Here is a 24,741-nt window from a genome sequence, read left to right as displayed (position 1 = left end):
CACTGTGTAATTCTATGTAGAAGGATGTATTTTTTTTAATAAACATATCCTATGCAACTCAACTTTTCTCCAAAGGGAACACAAAGCGAATTGCCTGGGATGGGTGATAATAAAAAAAGCAACACCATTTATTAATTTTGTATAAGTTATCTGCCACCCTAGAGATTCCTTGGAGGGGAAGAGCATGTCTGAATTTCACCATACAGTGCCACAGGCACAAAGTGAGAGAAACTAAACAAGCACATCCTGAAGGGAGAGAAAATGCCTGCAGCAGCAAATGACCTACTACATACCTCACTCTCAAATTTTTTGATGTTATAATTTGTTAATTTCAGGAAAAAAAAGACAATTACCCACAGTTTTAGTTTGTTCTAGCAGAATAATTAAACTTTTTAAAGTTTTTGATCAAAAGTGACATATATCGTTCAAAAGATCTGTGTATTTTCAAAAGACTGCAATCCTGAGTAAATTTGCATGATAAAGTCTTTGCCATATCTATCTCCTTATTACCTGAAGCAGCAATGTGCATTATTAGAACAGTACTAAACTATTTAATGATGAAGCATATCAAATTTTTATTTGAATTCCTATGCATTAAAGTTAGTATTTTCCAGCTCAATGCACAGTAAGCAAAAGATAATTTTATTCAAATATGCATTTCATGGTATGAATAAGGAAGTGCTTGTCTCCCCATTGAATTGGTAAGTTTTTAAAGTAATGATTCATTTGAAAAATCAACAGGGTATTGGCAATTTAGTGTAGTATTAAATACATACATATACCATACCTATACTGATACATTGCAATACTGTTTCTATGATATATGTTATGAAGAATACAATTTATACATTATAATGCATTAAGGTTAGTTAGGTGATAGTTTAACTATCTGTACATCTAATAAATAAAACAAAATACAATTTTAATGTTTTTAAATAGGCATGTAATATTTTTAAATGTTAGTGAATTAACTTCTTTAAAGGATATAAAAAACATGCATGCATATTTCTCATTCCTGAATTAACATGCTCCTGAATGAACAGAACAAAGGTGTTGGCTACTGATTTTTTTTTCAATAAAGCAAAATGAAGCTAATGACTTAAGATTAATATGTCAACTAATGAACAATTAAGTCACGCCATCCTATATGAAAGCAATTTTATTAAGTTAAGATTATCCCTGTTGAAATTACATTTCAGGAGGAATACAAGTAGTTTGTGTGCATATCTATGGTACTTAGCATGGTGCCACTCTCAAAAGTCCATATTAACACAATCATTGATGAGATCACCCCAACAGAAAAAGTTGGCAAAATCCCCATGAAAGTTATTTTAAAACCTTTGCTCCATGATCAGATAAGCATACTTGTAAGATAAACATACTGGTAAGATACAACACACACAAAAAAACCCCCAGCAAAGTTCCCATCCTAAGTGGTATCATCCTGTGAAGGCACTGGTGCGTTGTGTGAGCTGAGGTGCTACCCTGCCACGACTTGACTGGACCATCCCACCTTGAAATGTGAGATACAACTGCTCTAGCAAATCAGCTGAAATAAAAACTTACTCCTATGTACTGCTGTCAGATATAAATAACCACAAAGCTATGACGCTTCCACAAACCCAAATGGTCTGAATCAAAACAACTTCATTTTCTTCTAAACAGGATTCTTACAAAGTTGCCTGTATAGAGTAAAATCCAAGCCACAAATAACTACTGTATTGCCAAGTACAATCATACTAGTATGTATTCACCCATTTCTCTTACAAATGCTACGCATATTGCAAATTTAAAATAAACAATATATTGAAGATCCATACCACAGAAAGAGCCTCATTGCAATTTCTGAGCGATTAAAAGGTCATGGTTCCACAGCCAATTTCCCACAGGCAGATCCTCAAAACTTCTCCACACAGGAACACTAGTATGTTGCTGAATTGAAACTAGTCAATACTTTCTTGCTAAAAGTTTTGTTACAACTCTGCATGCAGAACATTCCCTACCAAATAAACTCATCTATTTAGGTGGTACAGATCTCATTTTGATATAACCCATAAGGAAATACAATGCTGTACTTCTGAAAAACATTGATTACGTATTTGCTAAAGTCTTGTTCAGTTATTGTCTAGAGTGCTGTCAGTGATTTTACTTTCCTTTAAGAAAAATGAAAACTGCACATAAGTAAATAATTAATGAAGGGTAAGAATCTTTTGTTCCAAAGCCAATATTTATCAATATTTTGTAGGGTATGCATATACTACACTGCATATTGAAAGCGCCATTTTTACTCAGGTTTTGCCTTTCAAAATAGCTGCTTTAAAAAACATCATAATACATGAAAGTCAGAAAAACAGTAAATTTCTCATAAAACCTGAAATTGTGTAACATAATTAATGCAAAGTGAGATGAATTTAATTTCGCAGTCAAATTTCATCGCTATACAAATCAATGACCTTATGCACTGATGTTCATTTAACGCTATTTAGATCTAATTTTTAAAATTAGTTAATGTGTATTATGTTTTAAGATTATTTAGTAAGGTTCAAAGTTGCAAATGTTTTCTGTTAACTAAAATGACTATTTGGAGAATAAGTGTGTGGGTAGGACAGGAGAAAGCTAGCAATCTAAAGTTATATTTTTATGTAGAATTTAATCTCTGTTCTTACAATTATTAGAGTACACAGACAATAACACACTACAGAATTAAAGAACTGCCTTAAGTAGATGACATTATTTTTGAAGCAGACTGATTTTGTAATACCGCACACATTTAAACAAAAGCTCATAGTTTAAAAAACAAAAGGGAGGGAAAATACAATAGAAGTGCAAACCTGACCTATCTGTAATCTTTTCTTTTCAAACCTAGGCTACTCAAGAATCTTCAACTAATTATTCCATTTTATTGATGGCATTTTTCCCAAGGGAAGTTATTTAAAAAGTTTAACCCCTGAGCAAGTCATGGCTTCTCCTGCCTTTGAAAGTGTCGAGTGCATTGATTATAACTGCAGGAAGTGTTACCTTCTACCCAGAGAATCTCACCCTGCACAATCTTAAACACTGTCTCTCTCCCAAAACGGCTTTGATTCAGCAATTCAGACCGCTTCAGCTGATATTAAAGGCAGAAGCACCACAGAAAAGGGATCAGCAGTTAAAACGAAATACAAAGAGGGAAAAAAAACAGATCTTGGATATAGTACCACAAAGCTTGAGAGAAAAGCAGATTTGAAAAAGACATCAGAGTGACTAAAAAAAGAACAACATGACAGAAATTAAACAAGATTTTTATGTTCTCCTTCTATGCATTTAAACTCATCTCAACCTCTATTGAAATTCTGATCATACCCAAACCCCAAGGCTTTTGACATACTTTCAAAAATCCACACCCCCTCTTACTCTTTTCTAAGTCTCCAGAGTCACTGTTAGGTATCCAACAAGTTGAAGGGGAGGTGGGGGGGGACGACGGGGGGGGAGAAGGAAGAATCCTAATATGCATATGATAAAAAGGCCATTTATACTCATATTAAACTTTGTTTCTAAAATGATCATGATTATTTTAAACATTCAGTGTGTGTTCTTAACCCCATACTTAGCCAGTGAAAAGAATGCTCAAATGGTTTGGGGGGGGCAGGGGGAAGGAAGAATTTCAAGCCACATTCAAGCCAAGTGATTTTCTTAGGTCAGTGACAAAAGTAAGAGTAAACTAACACAAGGTGCTACAGGGTTCTAAAACATGACAGCCAGCAGAATAGAGGAAGACAAAGCAATCTGTAAGTATCTCTACCTTATCAAAATAATGTAGCACAGAAAACTCTAAGAATGTAATACGCACAATTAATACAACATCTGTAACATATATCTTGGAAAGGATGCACTACGTTCCAAAGGGTAATTGGATTTTCAGAACTGCAAGTGGGTTTTTTTCCAGTTCAGTCATGACAGGGCCAGAAGGTAATGATACATCTGCCATGATGCAACAAGCAGACCTGTCTTCTGTCAAGAGTTGAAATCATAAAGGAATAAGCTGTCGTTAGCAACCTCTCTCCAAACAGTAGAGCTGTCATCTCATTGTTTTCCTTTGCTGGCATGGGGGCTGGTGTGGGCTTATATACCCTGTCAGTTCAGTAATAGTCCTACCTTTTAACCTTTTCTTGAATTTCTGATTTAATAATTATTAAGTCCTATACAGCTTGTTATATATTATTATGTATTTTGTGATCAATTAATATTGCTTCAACTAGCTATGCAACTTTTCCTTCTATCTGCTTGGTGATCACTATTTCAAATCAGTATTTGAGAGATTATCAATTCCTCATAAAATGTTTTAGAAGGGATTAAATATATTGCTTTTTAAATTTTCTTTCCAGAGTATGGTGTATTTTTTGCCAATTATATGTGATAATTTATTTAGTAATACATTGTAATTTGTGTTTATGTGTTTAGAAAGATCTCAAAAGATCATCTAACCAGCTACGTAAGTTTTCTTAATATTATCCCCACAAAAGTAGTTCTAAATACGTTTTCTCTACTGAGAAGTACTTTACAAGCAATGTTAGTTCTACGATCTAACAGAATGAATAAAAGCAAATACAGATACCAGAGTCAGAAAATTAATATCTGAAAGAAAACAATACAGCACATTATTGTCCATTTTAGTGAAATTTTATTTTCAGTAATAATATTAGAATGCCCAAATAAGATTATGATTACTCTGGCACTATAACTGACTATTAAAAAATAAATGAAGTATTTTAACATCTTTCTGCAACAATATACTTAGGAGACGTAAAAGGTACATAAATATTAGTATTCTGCAGAAGAACTGTAATTGCAGTGAAATGTCAGCTCTGGTTTTTTTTTTCCAGAAAGCGTCATGTGCCCATCTTATTGAAATTATGCTAAGCATGTATAACCTATGAGACAAAATTTTAAATCTCAGGTTCCTGAAATATGACCACTAGAACAAAGAGAATGTTGTCTAACAAGATATTCTACGCTTAACAGTGAGATATGAAAGTTTCTCAGCAAGAATTCTTGTTAGTGTAGTTTAAACAAAGCATAATTTCTTGACAACAATCTGTAAATATCGACTTTTGAAATCAGTTGATTTTTCCAAAATGGAAAGACTGAAATGTGCTACCATACCAGTTACTAACCAGTCAGGTTACTAAATCACATAAAAGTTATGGCAGGTAAATTTACTACTGTTACACCGAATGATTTTGTTGTTCCATTCAACTGAGTTACAAAACCAGTAACATCTTATTGCATGTTGAAGAAAGAAACCCTCACCAATTCTCCGCAAATATTACCAACCTGATAGTTTTATACAAATGAATGATGTTAATATGAGTGAATAAATCCAATATTCTGGCCAAAAATATTCTTAAGAACAGAAATTGTTAAGAAAATGGAGAAAGAAGAGCAGGATAAACACAAGAGAAAACTGAAGCTGAAAATCATGTTATGTCAGCCATTAAAGAAAGATTTCTGCAGTTGATGCCCATCTCATGCAAACCTTTTTTTCGTTTGTTCATGGAAATTCAGATTTTTGGGTGCTGCTGCATTTCTTCTGAAAAACTCATCTAGGTTCTCCGAAGAAGCTATTTTTCTGGTGCTATTACCCCTATGTCAAGTATTAATTCTCCTTTAAATAATAATAAAAATATCTAAGCTATCTTCAAGTGTGCTGAATTTGAAACCAGGCAACAATTCTTGGATGTTTTATTAAAAAGGTAGTAATTTTTTTAAAAAAATCAAATAACCAACAGTTGCTGTGGTTGAATTTCACTAGCATCCTTGGGACCACAGCTATCTTAGGTAACAAGTGTACTGAATTTCCAAAGGGGCAGAAAACATCCCACGGTTTCTTTGTACTCATGCAGTAAGCTGATGTCCTCTTTATTCCCTAGAGGAAAGGTATCAAAGATAACAGTACTCCAAAATTCTTCTCAGTGTCCGAACTTAGGTAAGCTGAGCTCTTGTTTCCCCAAGGCACAAACTTCCTCCATAGGTAGATCAACTTCAGCTTCTCCTTGCCTAACACGCAGCAGACTTTAAAGCACAGAATTAACTTCTCCAACCACTACAGAAGGAACGCTATTGCATGGAGCAGTAGCCAACTTTTGAACCCCTTCTTGCTTGTTCCCCTATATCACTGGTATCACTAGTACAGCTCCCATCTAAATTTTTAGATTATCATCCATGTTGTTGCCACTCGGCAATGAACCAGAGAAGCGTACCTTCTCATAACCTCCTCTGCCTAAAGAGCCTGGTGTAAATCCTTAATTCTTGACACCCCATGTAAATGCCCTCATCAGTGAATTAAAGAATTTACCTCTGTCTCTCACCATCTTCTCCTGTCACTGCTTCAGCCATTGTATACTAAATAATATAACTAAATAATAACTGATCTGAGAAGAGCCTGACTCTACAGGCAGTGAATGAGACATTTAGCAAAATGTAGACGAGACATTAAAATTGCTATCTTTTTTGTTTTAAATGTTTGTAATATGTATTTGGTTTATTTTAATTAAGCTTTTGTTACAGTCTTACTGCTTTATATTATCACATTTGCCTTTTTCATAGTTGTTTTTCTAAAGTAGGTCTTTTCTTACCGTGTTTTAACGTATTTACACATATCTGTCTCTCACATTGTATACACTTTTCTCCCTCCTACAATCTGTTCTCTATCTAGTTGCTTGTTTGTCCTCCTTTCATATTTCAAAATTTCTTTTACACTATCAAGTTTGAATTTCTGATTCAACACATTAATCTTACCTCTTCACATAAAACCTTGTAAACTACTCCGAACACCTATTACACAAAAGAGTTTGATATAAAAGATGGAAGGAGAAGCATTACCTACAGGAACCACCCAGATGAAAAGAAAAAACACATTTCTAGCTACTCGAATTCCCACTGGAGTATTTCTCCTTGGATCTTTTCTTTCCAGTGTGTATGAGCCCCAAGCCACCAGAAGCATGATAAATTTTAAGCCTTTACATTGCTCCCTTATTCCATATATGCTTTAAGAGAAAAGGGTTTTTTTATTTTTTTTATCAAAAGTGTTGTACCAGAGAGAAACAGTTTCTTTTCTTTTCTTCCCTTAACTTCCCGGTTAGGAGCACAGTATCAGTTCATCCTTCTCAATCCACTGCTCACTGATAACTCCAGTTTTTGCACCCTTGTTTTCAGTTTTTCCAAGAAATGAACTGAAGCTTGTGGTAGTCTCATCACTCTCCACAGAGAAAAGCAGTAGAAAAAAAGATACAGTTTGGACCTACTGGGGTTTTTTTGTTTGTTTGTCTGTTTGGTTTTGTTTTAAGGAAAACAGAAGTGATATTTCTGAACTAGTTTCTGCACAAAAGACATTTAAGCACTACTTTTGCAATATATTTTTTTTTAAATGAAAACCTAGTCTCTAGCAAATGTTTTAAGCTACCTGTATATGTTTCACACTCACAATAGATCAGTGGAATTTTCAAATCCTAGATACTACTATCCACTTCAAATTCACATAGTTTATTAGAAAAAAAAATCCATGTTCGCCTGTCATCAGCACTGTAATCTTATGCTTTGATAAGGTCTGCTGGTTTCATTCAAGGATGAGACCTCTTCTTAGAAGAAACATGGAAGATCAAGGAAAATAATTCCTTACATCAAACTGGCAACATTGCATGAGGAGTTATCACAATTTCATACAGGCCATTTATCGTCTAGGTCAGTTATTTTCATTTTATAAGAGACAAAAGTACCTAAATCATCTAGAGGACTGAACACCAGAAAACCCAGAAAAGGATGCAATTTTTATTATTATTAACCAAAATTGGAGTCCTTATACTCACTCTACCATAATTTCCTGCATTTGGAAGAGTAATTTATATGATCTGTACATGAAGTAGACATGATATCACCATGGAATTGTCTGTATTCTCTTTTTATTCATAACATAACAGTTCCAAATACCTTCAGTGGGATTCGACTTCCATAAAATATTGCCTTATCTAACCAGATATACATCCAATTCCCACTACAGTGATTACAGGATACGAAAAAAAGCAACGTATTTAATATAATACAATTGAATATGATCTAATCTTCATTTTGCATTAAAAAAAATCATTGCAAATAGTATGTGTTCTAAATATGTAGTACATTTACCAGAATTTTAAGATGCACAAAAAGGGAGAGCAGGTTTTACAGTAGCTGAAATTACTCAACTGAAGAGAACTATGAACTGAAAAACTGTGCTAAGATAGAAGGAAGTCAAAAGATAAGAGCACAAAGTCTGATCTCCCCATGTGATTGAATGATTATATTTTTTTTAAAGATACTTTGTCATCAACTCTTCGGGTTTTTCCGTGTTTTTTTAAAGCAGCATTCAAAATGCAGAAATACATAATCTGTTTTTAAGGATAATAACCATTTGAGGGAACACAGGTCTGATCTGTGTCACACTGGCACAATCACAGCATAAAATAAATAAAAATAAAAAAACAGGAAAAAGAATTTAACTCTCCTCTACTAGAAATACTCTCTTAAAGATTATCTGTTAATTTAGGGATAGTATCCCAGTTTTAAATGCTCAGCCTCTCATGTTAGCCAAGGCAGCAGCATCTTTAGGAAGGAACGAAAAGGCAGGCATGTAAGCACTGCTATGAAAATTTAAGTGGCTACAGCTCTTCAGGTTTCTTGGGAAAGGTTTTGGAACTTACACTCTAGAAATTAACCTCCTACACTGGACCTACCATACACCTATATTACACTCAATAAAGTATTTTTTGTTCTGCCCGAGTCTTGATTTAAAATGAACAAAACCTTTATATTAGAAGGCAGCAAGCATCACTTTCACAAGACTAGGTTTCTTTTTCACACACAGTGTAGTCTGGTGCTTTGTTAGTGGATTGTACAAAACAAAAATAACTTAATGGCCTGATGTTTTAATATGTTTTCTTCCTTTGCTTCATTAAAAAAAACATATTTGAAGAGAACCATTTTCTATACTGAATACTTTAAAGCCAACTGCAAAAAATTAAACTTCATTTAGCAAAACACATAATCACAGTGACGAGACTGATATTTAGAGTAGAACATTAGCTTAACTTGGTAAATATAATAGAAATAGTGAGTCTTAAACAGGCTTTTGTAATGTTTAGTACAGGAAGTTTCATTTAGGTAGCAGGATGCAAGAGATGAATTATACCTACGAAGTTCCAATGTTAAAAACATTACACAAATTGTGCATTGTCTCTCACATAGATGTAAATGTAACAAAATAGTGTCCATAAAATGTAAATTATTTTTTTACTGTCAAGTATTGATAGGTGAATCAGAATGAATCAGTGTGAATCAGTATTCAGTGCAAAACTGAAAAAGACTGTGCCTCTAATAAATTCAGTACAAGCCTAGCAAAAAAGCCTGCTGTTATCACGAAAGCTCATGTTATCATGAGATTACAACAGACGTTGAGTGAGAATACGTACAAATTTAATGAAATGTAAAAGAAAACACTTCAAATCATAACAAATTTCTGTAGTGCCTTCTATTGCATCTCATCGCCTGCTAAGGGCTCTTGTCACGTTAGCTGCCATATTAAACTACATGGCAGCACCGCCACAACAACATGACATAAAACTAAGATTTTTTCTACTGTAAGAGAGAAACTTGGTTCCATTAGAGAAAAGTTCTGAAAAAAACAAGCAAGTATTCCCATCGTAAATAAAATTATCATATAGGGAAATACTGAACACTGATAACAAATTAAAACATCACAGATTCAGAGCTCTTCATACACAGGTACGCACATACACATGCATTTGCCCACACAAACCATACATACATGCACTTTCACTTACCTCAATAGCTCTCTTTATATATGGTATCTGTGTGCCACTGTCCAGATCTTCGTTAATTATAAGTCTCCTAGCCCACTGACCTGCTCTGACAACACCATTACCATGAATTAGGACCAGCAGCTTGTCAGGATTTGTTAACGCATCTTCGCTCATAAAGATAAAGCTCTTTGGTTCACTCTCAGTTGCATCAACCTGCAATTACAGACAACATGCACTTTTATGCATCAATAACATTTTTTAGAAGAACATCTGTAGTTATAAAGTTAGCCACCAAATTGATATAAAACCTTTCACCACGTAACAACTATTTGTATGCATATTATAAGGACTAGTGTGTGCCCAGTACTAAAGAAAAATAAAGCAAAAGTTAATATCTGTGCAATGTGACTTTGAAACATAAAAATATACCACAGTTTAGAACAGTAATCCAAGGAAGATTTAAATTTTTAAAAAAGGGGTAAAAAGTACGCTAAAACTTTGAAACATCAGTTGTTTACAGAAATTTACTGGCAAAAAAGAAATTCCATAAAAGAACAATCAGGGGACTGGGGTAGGGGCAGGATCAAATAATTTGTCACCTCTGATATGCCTGAAGCAACAATAAAATTCTTACACAATATAAAACAAATCCTGGAGACTTCCATCTCAGCCACCTCAACATAAATACCCAATAAGCCACAGAGGAACCTGTATTGTAAATTTGTCTATTACAAATTTAATAGGATAGGCCTAGGAAAATATAGAAATCCAATCTGGGTCTAAATAATGGCTTCATTAAGAGTCCTGCACCTGGGTCAATGCTTAGCTACTTTGCTGTAGGAACAGACCAACAACCAGCTTTGATAATCAGTAAACCATAATCTAATTCCAAGTTTTGTCCTTACTCTAGAGAGTAAAGCAGCACTTTTTGTTCACTAAAAACAGAAGTTCTATAGAGATGGTCTACACTTGGTTTAGCAAGCCTAGCTCAAGGCAAAAAACTGTGCTGGTGTAAACGCCATGAGGGCAGAAAAAAACATCTCGTCTACTCATTCTTCCCTTTCTACCATATGAATACATAGAAAAGAAATAACAGAACAGGCAAATCTCCCCATCCTACTGTACTCCACAACCCACAACCCGCACAGGCTAACTGTACAGGTCCTAGGAACAAACCTGCATTGTCTTACGCCCTGCAACAGCGATGAAAGGCAGGTCAGGATATGAGCCTTACGTTGACAGGAAGAACGGCTATTTGGATGATGTCAGTTTTTCTCTCATATGTGGGTATGTATTCTTTATTACCCTTACCTCAGAAAAAATTAATTGTGCATGAATCTCCAGGCTTTTTTTTAATGCAAGTCCTACCGAGTATTTTTTCAACGAAATCAATGAGGCTACTTAAACAAAAGGAATTCCTAACTGGAAGAATGGTCATGTTTCTCCTCAGCATCTGCTGGAGTGCTGAAGACCTCATTCCCTGCTCCAAAATGACGTAACATCTCACGTGCCTCAGCTTGCACTTTCTACACCAGGAAAAGTACTCGTGTTCTCTCACACTTTGTGCGAAAATAGAAAACACGGTAAAAAATACATTCTATTGAAAAGAGTACAGAATATATAAGTACAACAGGTACCATACTGGGGCTACAGTCAGATCACGTTGCTGCTTCTGAAGTAGCAGTATTGATACCTTAAAATTTAAACACAGCTGAGGTAAAAAGTCAGACAACACTAAATCTCAGATAGTGCTTGGCAAGATGTAACTGACTTTTGCACATGAACTGAATACTTACGATACTGTAATTAAGAAAAAACATTGTGCACTTGTATTTCAGAAAAAGATAAAACTTAGCTGTATGCTTTAGTATTTATAAACTAAATTTTTATTTACTATTTAGGAAATACTAGCACTTAATGATCATATGTATTAGAAGATATCACTAGTTCACACTTCTGCAAATATGTTAATTTAGAAAAGTTAAAAATATTTACCAAGACCATAAAAAATAACTCTTCATTCTCTTCCTCAAATTAATCACATTTGCAAACTTTTATTCAAGCTAATTTATCTTCAAACAGTAGTAATTCATTAGATCAAGCTTTCACTGAAGAATTCACATAAAGGTCACTCTTGTGCACAACCTTACTTTACTGACAAATCAACATAGAGTACTATTTAGCGCTAGACACACTGAGTCCACATAAAATGATTTATATTTATTAGCCACTTTCTCTTCCGGACCTACTCATGAACACTTATTTCTGATCCTTTATTCAAAGACAAACCAAATAAATCAGTAAAATTCAGTAAAATGCTAAACTTTAATGAGTTTAATTTAACAATTTGATTCAATGTTGTTATTCACATGCAACAATCTTCCAATAATCTGTAGCTAGGAATGTCAAATCAATCTAAATTCTGCTGATAATTTGCTGTTTAAAACTACTGTGTAAAGTTTAATTTTCCTTTTCTCAGATTTATTTTTCCAACGCAAAACTATACCTTAAGGTTTATGAATGTATGCAGTTATGGTGAATTCTCTGAGTTATGGGCTCTACAGATATTATGATTTTCTTAAGGTTTTCAAACAGTGAATTACTTTTTCCTTTTGAGTTCTGTCTCAAATGAGCTATCACCTAATACAGTAGTACCAGCCTACAGAGTATTTCAACAGCATACTAGTTAGTATTTTGCACAGCTGCTATCAATACATAGGGTAAAGTCAAACTATACTTGAAATCTAATCTTACTGACATTCATGCTACCACATCAACATTGACTTAATTTTCAGTTCTTAGCCATTACCAACCCAAGATGCACAAGACCTGACTAGGCTGAGGGGTCTTTTATTTTGTACATTGAAAGTTTTTAAGTTTAAGATTGAATGTTAACTTTTTAAAGGGGAAAAAAATCCACTAATATTTTTCTTATTCCAGTTAAGAAACACAATAAAAATTATGAGTCTAGAGCCTACAAACAAGTGAAACAGGTGTAACTTGTGACTGGAGGAAAAAACATGGCAAATAAATGGAATTGAAACTGCAAAGACTCAAAAAGATTGTGAGAATTATGAGCAGCTGGTGGAGAGAGAAAACTGCTCATTTGCTTTGCAAGATAAGAAAGTCTTCTGTTATGCAGTTCTACATAAAGCTCGCTAACTCACTTATGTTACAGTCTTTACAATATTGAATATCCTGATTTATAATTTTTCCCTCAAAATTGTAAAAAATGAAAACTGCTGATCAATATTATAAGCAGCTAAATACCATTTGGTCATTACCACAACTAACTTAACAAACCTAAAATCAGTGGCTTTTTTACAAAACAAGTATTGACTGGACTTCGGCAACAAAATAGCCAAAAGGAACATGCAGTGGAGATAACAGACCATTGTTTCTCAAACAAAAATAGTTCTTGGCTGTCTAGTAGATCAAGAGAACTACTGAATGAAGTTTTACCTACTGAAGTGAAAGAGCAAAGCATTGGTAAGTTAGAAGATTCTGCAAAGTGAGACCTTTCAGTCCCATTGTCAATAACCCATATTAGTAATTATTTAAACTTCCATCTCAAGCCTTCCCAGAAGCCATTAAAGATGCATTTAATTCAGAAGCACCCTCTATTTGTCCTCAACTCCTAAAGAACAGCAAAGATCAATCACTGATTATGCCATCAAAACTAAAGAAATACAAAGACTTCATCTGGATAAAAAAATTGCAGTCATCTTTATATTCATAATATAACCTTCAATGGAGCACAAAATGAGAAATTTAAAAGAAATAATTGCACGGCTTCTCCCAGACTGTGAGTCTCTTCATTTAAATTTTCAAGTCCAGTGGTATATGTTAAACATTAAGAGAACTACAATACTTTACAGTAACAATAATGCAGTATGCATCTCAGCCTCCCTGTGTAGGAAAAAATGTTCAGATTTATTTCTTGTCAGAGATGCTGACATAATAAAATAACGGGCGAGCTTTCCTGATTTCCAAACTGTTCTTATTTTCATATCTGAAAAGAAATTTACAAACAATTGTGTCAAAAACTGAAGCTGCCGCCTGGGAAAGCAAAATAAAGACAGCAAGTTGGACTTTGCACATGAGGCTGAAATTAAGAAAGATGAGAGAACATGAAATGCTGTCATCCTAAACCTTTGAAGCATAGCATTTCTGTACATTACTAAAATCATGCTGAAAAAATAAAAAAGTACTCCACTTAACACAGTCCTGAAACACATTTCATATATTCGAACATCATTACACTGTCTACTTCACCATCAGCTGCAGAAAAAAGAAGGCCAATACACTGTCTGTCACCTGTGATGAAGTTCAGAAAAAACATGTTTTCTTATTCACCTCCAAAATGTTCATATAATAACGTCATATTCATAAGAAGAGCCATCGTGGTCAGATCAAGGTCCCGTGATCCTGTTTCTGACAACTGCCTGATTGCTTAGGGGAACAGTACAAGAACAGAGTGGTTATAAAGTGATTCTTCCCTGGTTTTGGCAACCAGTAACTTTGGAGCCTCCCGAGGCAGTTTATAACTGGACAAGCATGTACAATAGTTCAATGCACCTATCGCACCTTAGTATTGTCAAATGGTTTTTTTGAATGCATTTATACCTTTCTCCTTGATAGTATTCTGTGGCAATGAGTTCCACAATATAATTGGGACGTATATGAAATAGTACTGCCTCTCTTTCAGTAGAGATCTCCTGCCTGATAATTTAAACTTGATGCCCCTTAGCTTCTCTGTTATGAAAAAAGCGAAAAACCATTCCCTATTCATCTTCTCTACACCTTTCATGATTTTATAGATTTGTCATATTCCTTCCTCAGTCATCTATTTTCCAAGCTGAAGAATCTTTGTCTAATCTTTCTTTGTCTGAAAAGCATTTCATGCCTGTGATCATCCTTGTAACCCTCCTCTGTATTTTTTTTTTAAATTCTTCATATCCTTTCTGATATAGTGTCCAGACTCCATGCAGTGTTCAAGATGAGGGCCCACATAATGAGTGGAATGACAATGTTTTTCTGTTTTGTTCTCAACACCTCATAATTCCTAACATCCTATTTGCTTTGAGGGTTTTTGACTGCCATTGAGCACTAACTGATGTTCTCAGAGAACTATTCACAATCACTCCAAGCTCTTTCCTGAGTTGTAATAGCTCATTTAGAGGCCACCATTGTGTTTACAGAGCGAGTTATTTTCCCCATAATTTCACATTTACCAGAATTGAATCTCATGTCATTTTATCATCCAATCATTCAGCATCATGAAATAATTCCCCAACTCATCACAATCAGCTTGAGATTTAAGTATTCCAAATAATTTTAGAAAAAACAGAAAAGTTTGTTAGCTTCTATTCATTTCTTTTTTCCTTTTATTTACAACTATGTCAGTGAAGGCCTTAATAACACTGCACCAGTAAAAAATTATTTCATCTCTAAAATATGAATACCTTTTTTCCCTTTTAACCAATTATTAACTCATATGAGGAATCCCTTCTCCTATGCTTTTAAAAAGCATTTGGTGAGCTCGTTGACAGCTTATTGGAAATCCACATACTCTTTTACTGACAAGATCTTTCTCTTTCATGTGATCTCTGACTCCTTCAATGAATTCTAGTAGGTTTTTTAAAAAGAAACCTATACTGACTTTTCCCCCAATATATTATTTCCTCCTGATACAGAGGAGTCACTATGAATCACTCCTGGAGGCCTTTCAAAGACTATCGCATTTACTCTTTTTCTATTTCTCTGATGAAAATAGCTGATTTCAGCAGTAAGTTACATACTAGTTGGTTGCTCTGAAGCTTCTTATTTGACTCCTTATAGAACCCTGGGCTTAATAACCATCTCATCCTGGAATTTGATTATTGTGCGATCTATCAATTTGTCCTAAGATCTCTTCTACTGGTATATCACATTTCAGACAGTTCCTCAGAATTATAACCTGTTGAAAATAAAATAATAACAAAGTGTGGAAACTGGACAAATAAATTGGAAATAAACATGTTAGTTTTTCTTATTTGAGTTGAGCATTGCTTTTGCAGGCAGCTCATCTATTAACCTCATCAGCTCCCTTTTATCATCAGCCTTTACAACTGTAACAAGCTCCTCAAATGCAGTTTTGGGTGATCTTACTCTCATTTTATATGTAACTTGCCAGCATTTATACTCTTTTGTATTTTCCTCACTTGCACAGGACTTACTCTTGCTACAGAAGCTGTCTTATTACCTCTATTAGTCTCCTTTACTAGTTTAAACTAGGTTTTTTCTGTTGTTATTTTGAAGTCTGTCAGTGGTGATTTAAACATAGCCTTTAGACAGCTTTAATTTTTCAGCTTCTATATGCATTGTTTCATTTTTCTCATTTTTGTAGGCATCTTCATAACCTATCTTTGACTGTGGTGAGGGCTTCCTACGCATAATACTTATTACTAAAGAACAGTGCTCATACCTTGTGCCAAATTTTCCACACTGCTCACAATTAAACAGCTGCGTATATTTTCTAAGTTCTTACTTTGCTCCAAAATGCAATTAAATTATGACACTTTGCAGAAGCTGGAATTAACATATTTAAGAATAGCTTAAATGTACTACTGACAAACTGCATCAGTACATAATTTATAAATAAGAGTAAACACAGATTAATTCAACAGTGGGACCTAGACAGGGCCATTCTTCTCCCACGCCAGACATCCAAATCTCAGAGCCACGTGGACAAGTCACCACGTGTGTGACAAAGCTGATGGAGGTGTTGTAATACTTATTCCAAGTTTGTTTGCCTTCACTTTTTGAAGCTAATAGATCAGCCTTAGCATTGCATTACTTACATGCATACTCCTTTTTAGAAAGGACAAAGAAAGTTCTATAGCCTCAAAATTCAGGCACTTAAAAGTTTATAAATGACAGCTTCCTGCTTTTACAGAGAGAGGGTGACATGGCTTGAGGAAGTCTTTCGACACTTCACCTGTCTGGTACATAGAAGTACTCCTTGGACCAAAACTTCTGCAGTGAAGAAAACTGGTTGTGCAAAGAAGTTAGAGACCATGACCAGCGCTGCACCAGGCAGACTGCCACAATGAACCCAATCCTCTTCTCTGTCTACACAGGGAAATCTGAAGTGGGGAAATGCTTCCTCAAGCACTCTCGGGTCTTGGGGCATTGGCACAGCCTACGTGGTTTAGTAGGCTGGGACTGCGAAGGAGAGAAGCTGCTCGCCCTCTGACTGCTCCATGGAGCTCCTGGCACAGCTCCATTGCCCTGACCAGGAAACACTGGCAAAGCCTGGCTGGGAAACCTTGAGTAGTTTGGGCAGGTTATCAAAACATCACCTGAACAACACTTAGGGAACAGAAATGGGAAGCGTGAAACTTTACAGAACTGCTAAAGCAAAGGACCTTTTCTTTCCTTAGCCCAAATGGGTTCTCCCTGACTGAATATGAAGGACTGGCTGAGAACAGCAGGAATGCAAAAGCTTCTCAAAGACCGTAAGAATCCTTTATGATAGTGATGGAAAACCTACTCAGTGCTGTCACACTATAGTGTCCCCTACTTTCTCCAGTATATAATGTAAAAATACCTAACATCATCATGGTATCACATGTATTTACAAAAACTCTCATACGTGTTCTTTGGGGAGTGCTTCATCCAAAGGCTTATCAAATATTTCCACTAAACAGCAGCAGCACCTTATATTACATACATGTTACAAGTTACTGAAAAAGTGTGTTTTAAAAAAAGACTTGGAGTAGTTTACTGAAACTCAGTTTGAGTTTATTCCTCTGCCTATAAAGGCACGTTCATTCTCTACATCCAGCAGTAGAGGTCTTGAAACATTCACAAATACTTTTCAAAAAGCTTATGATTTCTCTATTAGAACTACCACATTTTGAAAATTCTGGTGTCTGGTAAGGCAAGGAAGGGTCAGCTGGAGAAATGAAACACATGAGAAGTGAGGTGGAACCACATCTCCAGATGCACACAAATGCTGCATGTGAAGGCAGTGTCCTGAGACAATGCCCTGCACAGACCCTTGGCACATCTGAATACTGGATTGCAGGCTATGATTTTTACAGATCCAAACAAACAATGTCTTTGGAAAAAAAAAAAAAAAGATACTTACTGGGAGAGTTACTTTCTTCAAGTGGCATTCCGTTTGCAGTAGTTCATAAACATATTTAGTAATGATCTGGAAGAAAAAAAAAAGAAAAAGAAATGCAAATAGATATCAAACCACTTACAGTAATGAAATATCCAGGCAGACCACTTAACGGCTAGTTGGTTAAACTGCTAAGCACTTGTATATGTTTTGCCACTTATCTGAATCCTTTACTACACAACTAATGACAGAACTTGGAGCTTTACACAAAAACTTCCTCTCTGTCCCTCAGAAAAGGCTGCTTGCCAGTACAAAGAAATTGTAACTGTACCTGTGAATCCATCACGTGGTGCTGTGTGAATAATTATGTGCCTCAAAACTAAGGATTATAACCAATTAATATATACTCAGGGGTACAAGAAAGGCTCTCTTTTGCAAAGAAATACTTTAAAAGCATTTTTTTCCCATAAGCAGGACTCCTGAAACCCTCTCCCCTGCAGGTTCACTTCATGAGCTACATGGAGAGCAGATCTGTAGTCACCCTCAGCACAAGTTGTCTTGCCGTTTCTATTCACTGAACAGGGGAGGAATGGGTCAAAGGTTTCTAAATAGAAGAAAAACCCTGACTGATTCCCCACTATGGGGGAGTTTAAGTCTCTTGTCTCCATGTAGAAATAAAATTGAAATTTTAGACCTGAAACAAAAGGAATTATTTCAAAGAGCAACCAAAAAAAATCAACCTAGTCGCAAGGAAAGACTTGCGGTCTCAAATGTAACAAAGTTGTTCACACTTCAAAGGCTTGCCTAATATCTAGGGAAATTTTTTTTCACCCTTATATATTCTAAGAAAAATGGAGATGCAGATGTAAGAACTTTCTAACTATTATTAATTTGGGAATTAAGCTGAGGAACAAACTAAAGCGCTTTGTCCGTATGGGGCTGTAAAAACAGTTTGGAAGTAACTGCCTGGATTTCACTGGCTACAGGAGTTTAAAAAAAAAAAAGAAAAAAAAGGCAAATTAAAAAGGAAAAAAGTGCTCATTAAGAGCCTCAAATGGTGTTTGCCTTCCCTTTAAAGCTTGGAGAACTATGTTTAAATTCCAGACAGGACAAGATCTAAGTCCCAAAATATTAATCCAAGAATATCTGGATACAAACCCAGCTGGTATTCTTTAGTCCAACCCCTCGAGGCCACAATTACAGCCATCTGAACCCACAGCATATTAAGCCACAACAGAAACGTCGCTGTAACAAAGCTCTCAAGTGATGGCATCTTAACAACACACTATGAACTGAGCAAGTAGGAGCCAGGGTATCATAAACTTCAATTTTAATTTTCCAAATGCACAATTACCAAATAAAGTTTCAATGAAGTCCAAAAGTTTTCATTATGTACATGTGAGCAAACACAATATGCAAACGTTTGGAACACATTCGAACAAATTAGAGGTACTGATGAAAGCTAATTAAAAATGTTGGCACGTGCCCCTCCCTTCCTTTCACAAAAACCCCAAATCTTTATTAGGATTACGTGAATTCTTTGCTACCCTGCTCAAATATGTTTATTGATAGAATTATGTTCAAAAAACTTTATGGTTTTAAAGAAAATCAGTCTTACTGAACATTACTATCTACAGGGAAACTGCATTTGGAGAAGGAATTTAGCTGTGAGCGATGAGTTGATTTAAGACATGTTTATCCCCAAAGCAGTATGTTAGGAACATGCATACAGTGTAATTTTACCTTCAGGGCCAAACTTTTTATGGTTCACCGAAATCAACTTCAGTGTAATGCCAACAAGTAAAGCAGTTAAGTTCCTGCAGTCTCAGATGCTGTTGTTGTACAGACATTAAAATGAGTATAATGATAATATGGCCTCAAACATAGAAATTTTATTTTTCATTCTAAATCCAGGCATCTACTAACCATCAAAAACACTAAAAGAACACTCAGAAGATAAAAAAATTGCTATGAAGCAAATGTATTTTAGACACCACTTGCAAAAATCTACCCCTTTTTGCAGCTATGTGTTTGTATCTATTTCTTCTATTCTCTCTCATCTATTTAGACTGTGATGTCTTCAGGGCAGAAGTAAACCTTGCCTCATTTTTTCCACAGCCTGGCTCAATGGGGCTGTGATCCGAACTGGCTCTTTATGCACTACTCTAATAAAATAAATAGTGATATCAGCCTTAAAAATTGGACTGTTAAATCAGTACAGCATTCTGGTATAGCAAAGACTTAACCTAATGAAAGCTTTTAATAAGAGTAAACATGAAGAAAGATATAGTGGGTTGGAGGCTTGGATGCAAAGTGTGAGATTATGATCCTCAGGCAGCTCAGCACCTGGATGGTCTCCATGGCCCAGACAGACTTGAGGAAAAACTGCCATAAACTTCCCCAGTTTAAGACCACAAGAGGGTTTTTTTGGCAGCAGAAGATCAACAAGTTCAGGGATATCCTAGCAATGGCTCGTATGCTGTCAGCTTTAAAGGATGGAAGGTGATACACAAAATTTATTGAAGTAGCATCAAAGCCCCAAATTTCCCAGAGTTGAAAAAATCATCATAATGGCCAGGTTTCCTGCACTTAGCATGGATGTGCCTGGAAAATCTAGCATCATTCTGTCTGACCTAGGAATATGGCTGCAAGTACTGAAAATGCTACAAATCCAACATTACATTTGGAATTTTATGCTTTTATTTACTTCTTGTGATTTTATGGCTGATCTGTAATTTTGAAAAATTAACTTTTAAAATACCTTTTCTATAGGCATTAAAAAGAGAAGGGAACTGTGCCATTTTATTTATATAGCACTAGTTAGACTTACTATTACAAATCTATACAATTTAAATAGCCACAACTTCTTTTAGTAGTAGTATTAACTTGCGTATGCTGGTATTTTATCTTTAAGATCTGAAAACCATTGCAGGATGTTGAAAAGTGTCTTGTGACTTCTAGCATGAGAAGGTGAGTATGGTTACACTCCATGAACTCTCCTGGACTAATCATCAGTCATATGGTTGCTCATGACCACAGGTACTTAGTGACAAAGGCTGTTCAATCCAGTCCAGTGTTAATAACTCATCTGGAACTATCAAGCAACAAATTGTCCAGTACAAGCCATTCTCAAGGCAAACTGTGACACTTGCTAGAGACCCCTACTCATGTTATTCATACTAACCTGGGATATTTATGCTTTTTCTATGGCTCTTGCAAGTCATAAGGTGTACCAACACTTAAGCAGTACGCTGCGTTGTAATTCAAGGTAATAAGGTTGCTGGTGAGCAGGCAGCACCATGTCTGAGATGGGAAAGGAAAAAGAACCAATAGTAAGGTTTGCCCAGAGTGTATGAAATTAATTGCCAGATGAATGGAAAAAAAATGGTAGTGTTGTACTTCTTGTATGAGACACTGGAAACTTCAACCCCATTTTACAGTATCTTTGCTCTTTATACACTTCCAAGTGCAGTCTATCAGGAAAACACATCCCAAATAGGACAAGTATCTGAACTAAGCAGTATCAAGGTGTTCTTATTGCCTGCTCTGAGAACTGGGGAAAAAAAACACAAACACAAACCCAAGAAAATTCCATGCCTCTCATCACCTATTCTGATAGCAAGGGAGAAATCCTTTCCAATCACAAAAAGGTACTTAGCCTAACACTTCCACCCCACAAAAAGGTTATATTCAAACTGCAGGATAGAAGAAACTTTCTTCCCAGCATAGACTGGTCCTCTTTGGAAAGGAACTAAATGGCTTATACTTCAATTTGCTCTCAGCCAGCTGAGGAGCCAGTGTCCTGCCTCCTGTAAGCTTGAGAATCTTCCGCCTTAAATGAAGTCACAGCTTTTCTTACTTTTGTTAGACTAGAAAAATTTCCAGAATGAAGGCAGGCTGATGATAGCAGGGACCACAGCCGAGCAGAACATGTCCTGAACAGTAAAAACAGTGGATTATCCTGGGCATATTAAAAACACGAGTACTAATCTCTGCTACCATTTCCTTGTTACAGTTTTCATTCACCTACTGTGGACAAGGTTGAGAGCAGTAATACATACGGTTCAGGACAGGAACCAAACTTCAGTGCTCACAACTGCTCTTCTGAGGAACTTAAAACAGTCAGTCTTCTGACTTATGATGGACATTAACAGTGTGAATACCTCCAGAAGTACCTTTTCAAAGTGCTAGTGGCCCCAAATATGACATCTGCAAACTTCAATAGTCTTATAGATAATTGGGGGATAGACTTATATCATGAACAGTGATCCTTCATATGGATCCAGAACATAACCTATTTTAATTACAGAGAAATTAAATTTGATGACTTGGATGGCCAGCAAAAAGGATAGAGACAGAGAAGACCACAGAAAGAAAAGAGAAGTACATTATCTTATGACACAGCTGAGATTTTACCCTTGCACTGCTAAATATTCTGCACAATGGTGGCCAAGACTATAACGCTGCATGCAGTCTGCAGAGCAAAACTGAAACTCCAGGTGGAAACATAGTTCTGGTACACATAACTGTAGTACACAGTAATTGGCAAGGTCCTGGCTTCCTATGACTTGTGTTCTTTTAAGATTATATTGTTCATATAGAGGACTTTCTTCAGGACTGTTTTCAATTACCAGAAAGCACTGAAAAATTCTGTTAGCAGCATAATTTGTAAAATCTTTGCAATACACCATCCTGAAGCTACATGATCAAAAGATCAATACCTGCATACAACTATGTGAAAGGAGAAATTAAAGACTAAGAGCCATCGAGAGCAATACGTTTAAAGTTAAAGTTAAAAAAGTTAAAGTCCTGAAGGTACTGAAGCCTCAACATGGTAAGTGGAGACAAATACCAAAGAGACTCTTCAATGCACTAAGTACTGGAGGTCTTTAAACAGCAAAAGCCTGGAAAAGAGGACAACCAAAAGCATACCCACAAAGCAAGGAGGCAACTCCAAAATAACTCAGTTTAAAATAATATACTCCGATTTTAAGTCTGTAAGAAACTGAAAGAAGCCTTATAACACATATCAAAAAGGTCAAGAACCAGCCTGGCACACAAGAGGAAGAACAGAACTGCAGCTGACCTGCTGGTGAACTTTTTCGTAACAGAGATAGCCAGGTATACAGACAACAGATCACAACTCAATGACTTGTTTCATAACACCTACATCCTAATCCAGAAGAGCTGATTCAGTACATACCACATCAAAAACCATGCTGGGATGCAGTGAAGTGCACTGAGCCTTGCTCAACGAGTCCCCCTGCTCCCGCTGTGCTTTACAACCCAAGCCCTCTGAATTCTCTTTTTTTCCCCTGAGAGTGCTCCCACTTTCAAAACCAACCATGGGTAACTCCACCTACCACCAGACTACGTACACGAACAGAACAGCAAACCTACTGCAGAAGGGAAAAAAAGAAAAAGTAAACTACTCAAACTTGCAAAAATGTTTTCTCAAGAGTGAATTCTCTGCTAAAAACGTATTAAGGAAATGGCATAGGCCCATGTGATTTGTGGCCTTTCGCTTCTAAACCGGCACCTATCGGTAGTCACTGGAAATCATTACCACGCAACGAACGTTCATGGATTCACAACAGATGTGAGGAACGCTTCAGTTAGCGCAAACCACAAAGTCTCTTTGAAGACAATCAAACGCCACATGTCCCTCTCTTCTCCCATATGCGCATCCCTCATGACCAAAATGCCAACAACCCTGTCAAATGGCTGGTGTATGGTTAACACATGATAGAGAATTAAGAACATGTGACATGACGAAGGATAAAGTGCACGTGAGCAGTTGACATTTCAACCACTCACGTGATGGAGGACGGATTACAAGACCTCAGAGGAAGGATAAGGGAGTGCAAGCTGTTAATCCAAGTTGTCCACATCATTGCCTGCTCCTACACACTTCTAGCAGGTTTCTGGGAAAAAAGGGAAATGGAGCAAATCACTCGTTAAATATATTCTTCTCGTGGACCAGATCCAGCTGGATGGATCTGCGATTTCCCACATCATGTTCCTCATTCACAGCTATTCAAAACACAAACAGAACCCCATCACCACCACTACGACTCTTGTTACTGCTTTTCACTGCTCCAAGGACTAAAAGCGAATGGAGACAGAACTACTCTCTCAAAGTTAACAGAGGCTACTTCCCATCAAGAGTGAGATGTGTTGGCAATGATACACTTACTCAGTGGATAGGAGGCTTCTGCCTCTGAAGATGTCAACTTGTGAAACGACACTCCTTAAACACCTTATCAGATCACTTGTTTTCATTAATTTTTAACGACAGCTCTCAAACTACATGAAAGTGCAGAGAGTAGAGAATCTAATGGCAATAATTTTGCTTGTAGGTTTTTATTAGTGGCCACATTTTCTAGAATGATATAGATATTACATTTAATATTAAGGAGATTGTAGCTAATAAAACATAGGTGCGATAGTGCTTTCCTACTTGCTTGACTTCCTGGTTTTTCATAAGTCATATCATAAAAAGGGTTAGTACATTATTAGTGTCATTAGTAGTTTATTATTCCTCTATTAACCTTATGAGTTAACCTCAGTTTAATTTCCCACATAAACATATATTACAGAAAAAAAGAGCAAAAAAGAAGGGAAAAAATTACAATTAAAATATTAGTGAAAAAGACATGCTCAGAAGCCACTGAAGTCTGACCACCTCCACCTTGTACAGTAACTCGCTCAGATATAATCTGCTATGCTTTCAGTTGAAGTAAGGAAAAATGCAAGGTTTTTTATTTTTCTTTAGAGAATGCAGAAAAAGTTCAAGCT

General features: G+C 35.9%; 1 protein-coding gene across 12 annotated transcripts in view; it reads right to left on the bottom strand.

Annotated features, from left to right (window-relative positions):
• The window catches only part of FAM172A (family with sequence similarity 172 member A), a 271,889-nt gene that overhangs the window by 197,540 nt on the left and 49,608 nt on the right, over positions 1–24,741 (bottom strand). For all 12 annotated transcript variants that reach the window (XR_008233477.1, XM_052776899.1, XM_052776898.1 and 9 more), the window contains 2 exons: positions 17,968–18,033; positions 9,855–10,046 (listed from right to left, as the gene is read on the bottom strand). Coding sequence is in view for 11 of the 12 variants with exons in the window: in XM_052776899.1 (XP_052632859.1) it covers positions 9,855–10,046; positions 17,968–18,033 (258 nt within the window). In the remaining variant the exon portion in view is untranslated. The remainder of the gene's footprint in view (positions 1–9,854; positions 10,047–17,967; positions 18,034–24,741) is intronic.

Source organism: Harpia harpyja, chromosome Z, assembly GCF_026419915.1.
Source record: "Harpia harpyja isolate bHarHar1 chromosome Z, bHarHar1 primary haplotype, whole genome shotgun sequence".
Lineage (NCBI taxonomy): Eukaryota > Metazoa > Chordata > Aves > Accipitriformes > Accipitridae > Harpia > Harpia harpyja.
This window is presented reverse-complemented; position numbering and strand designations above follow the sequence as displayed.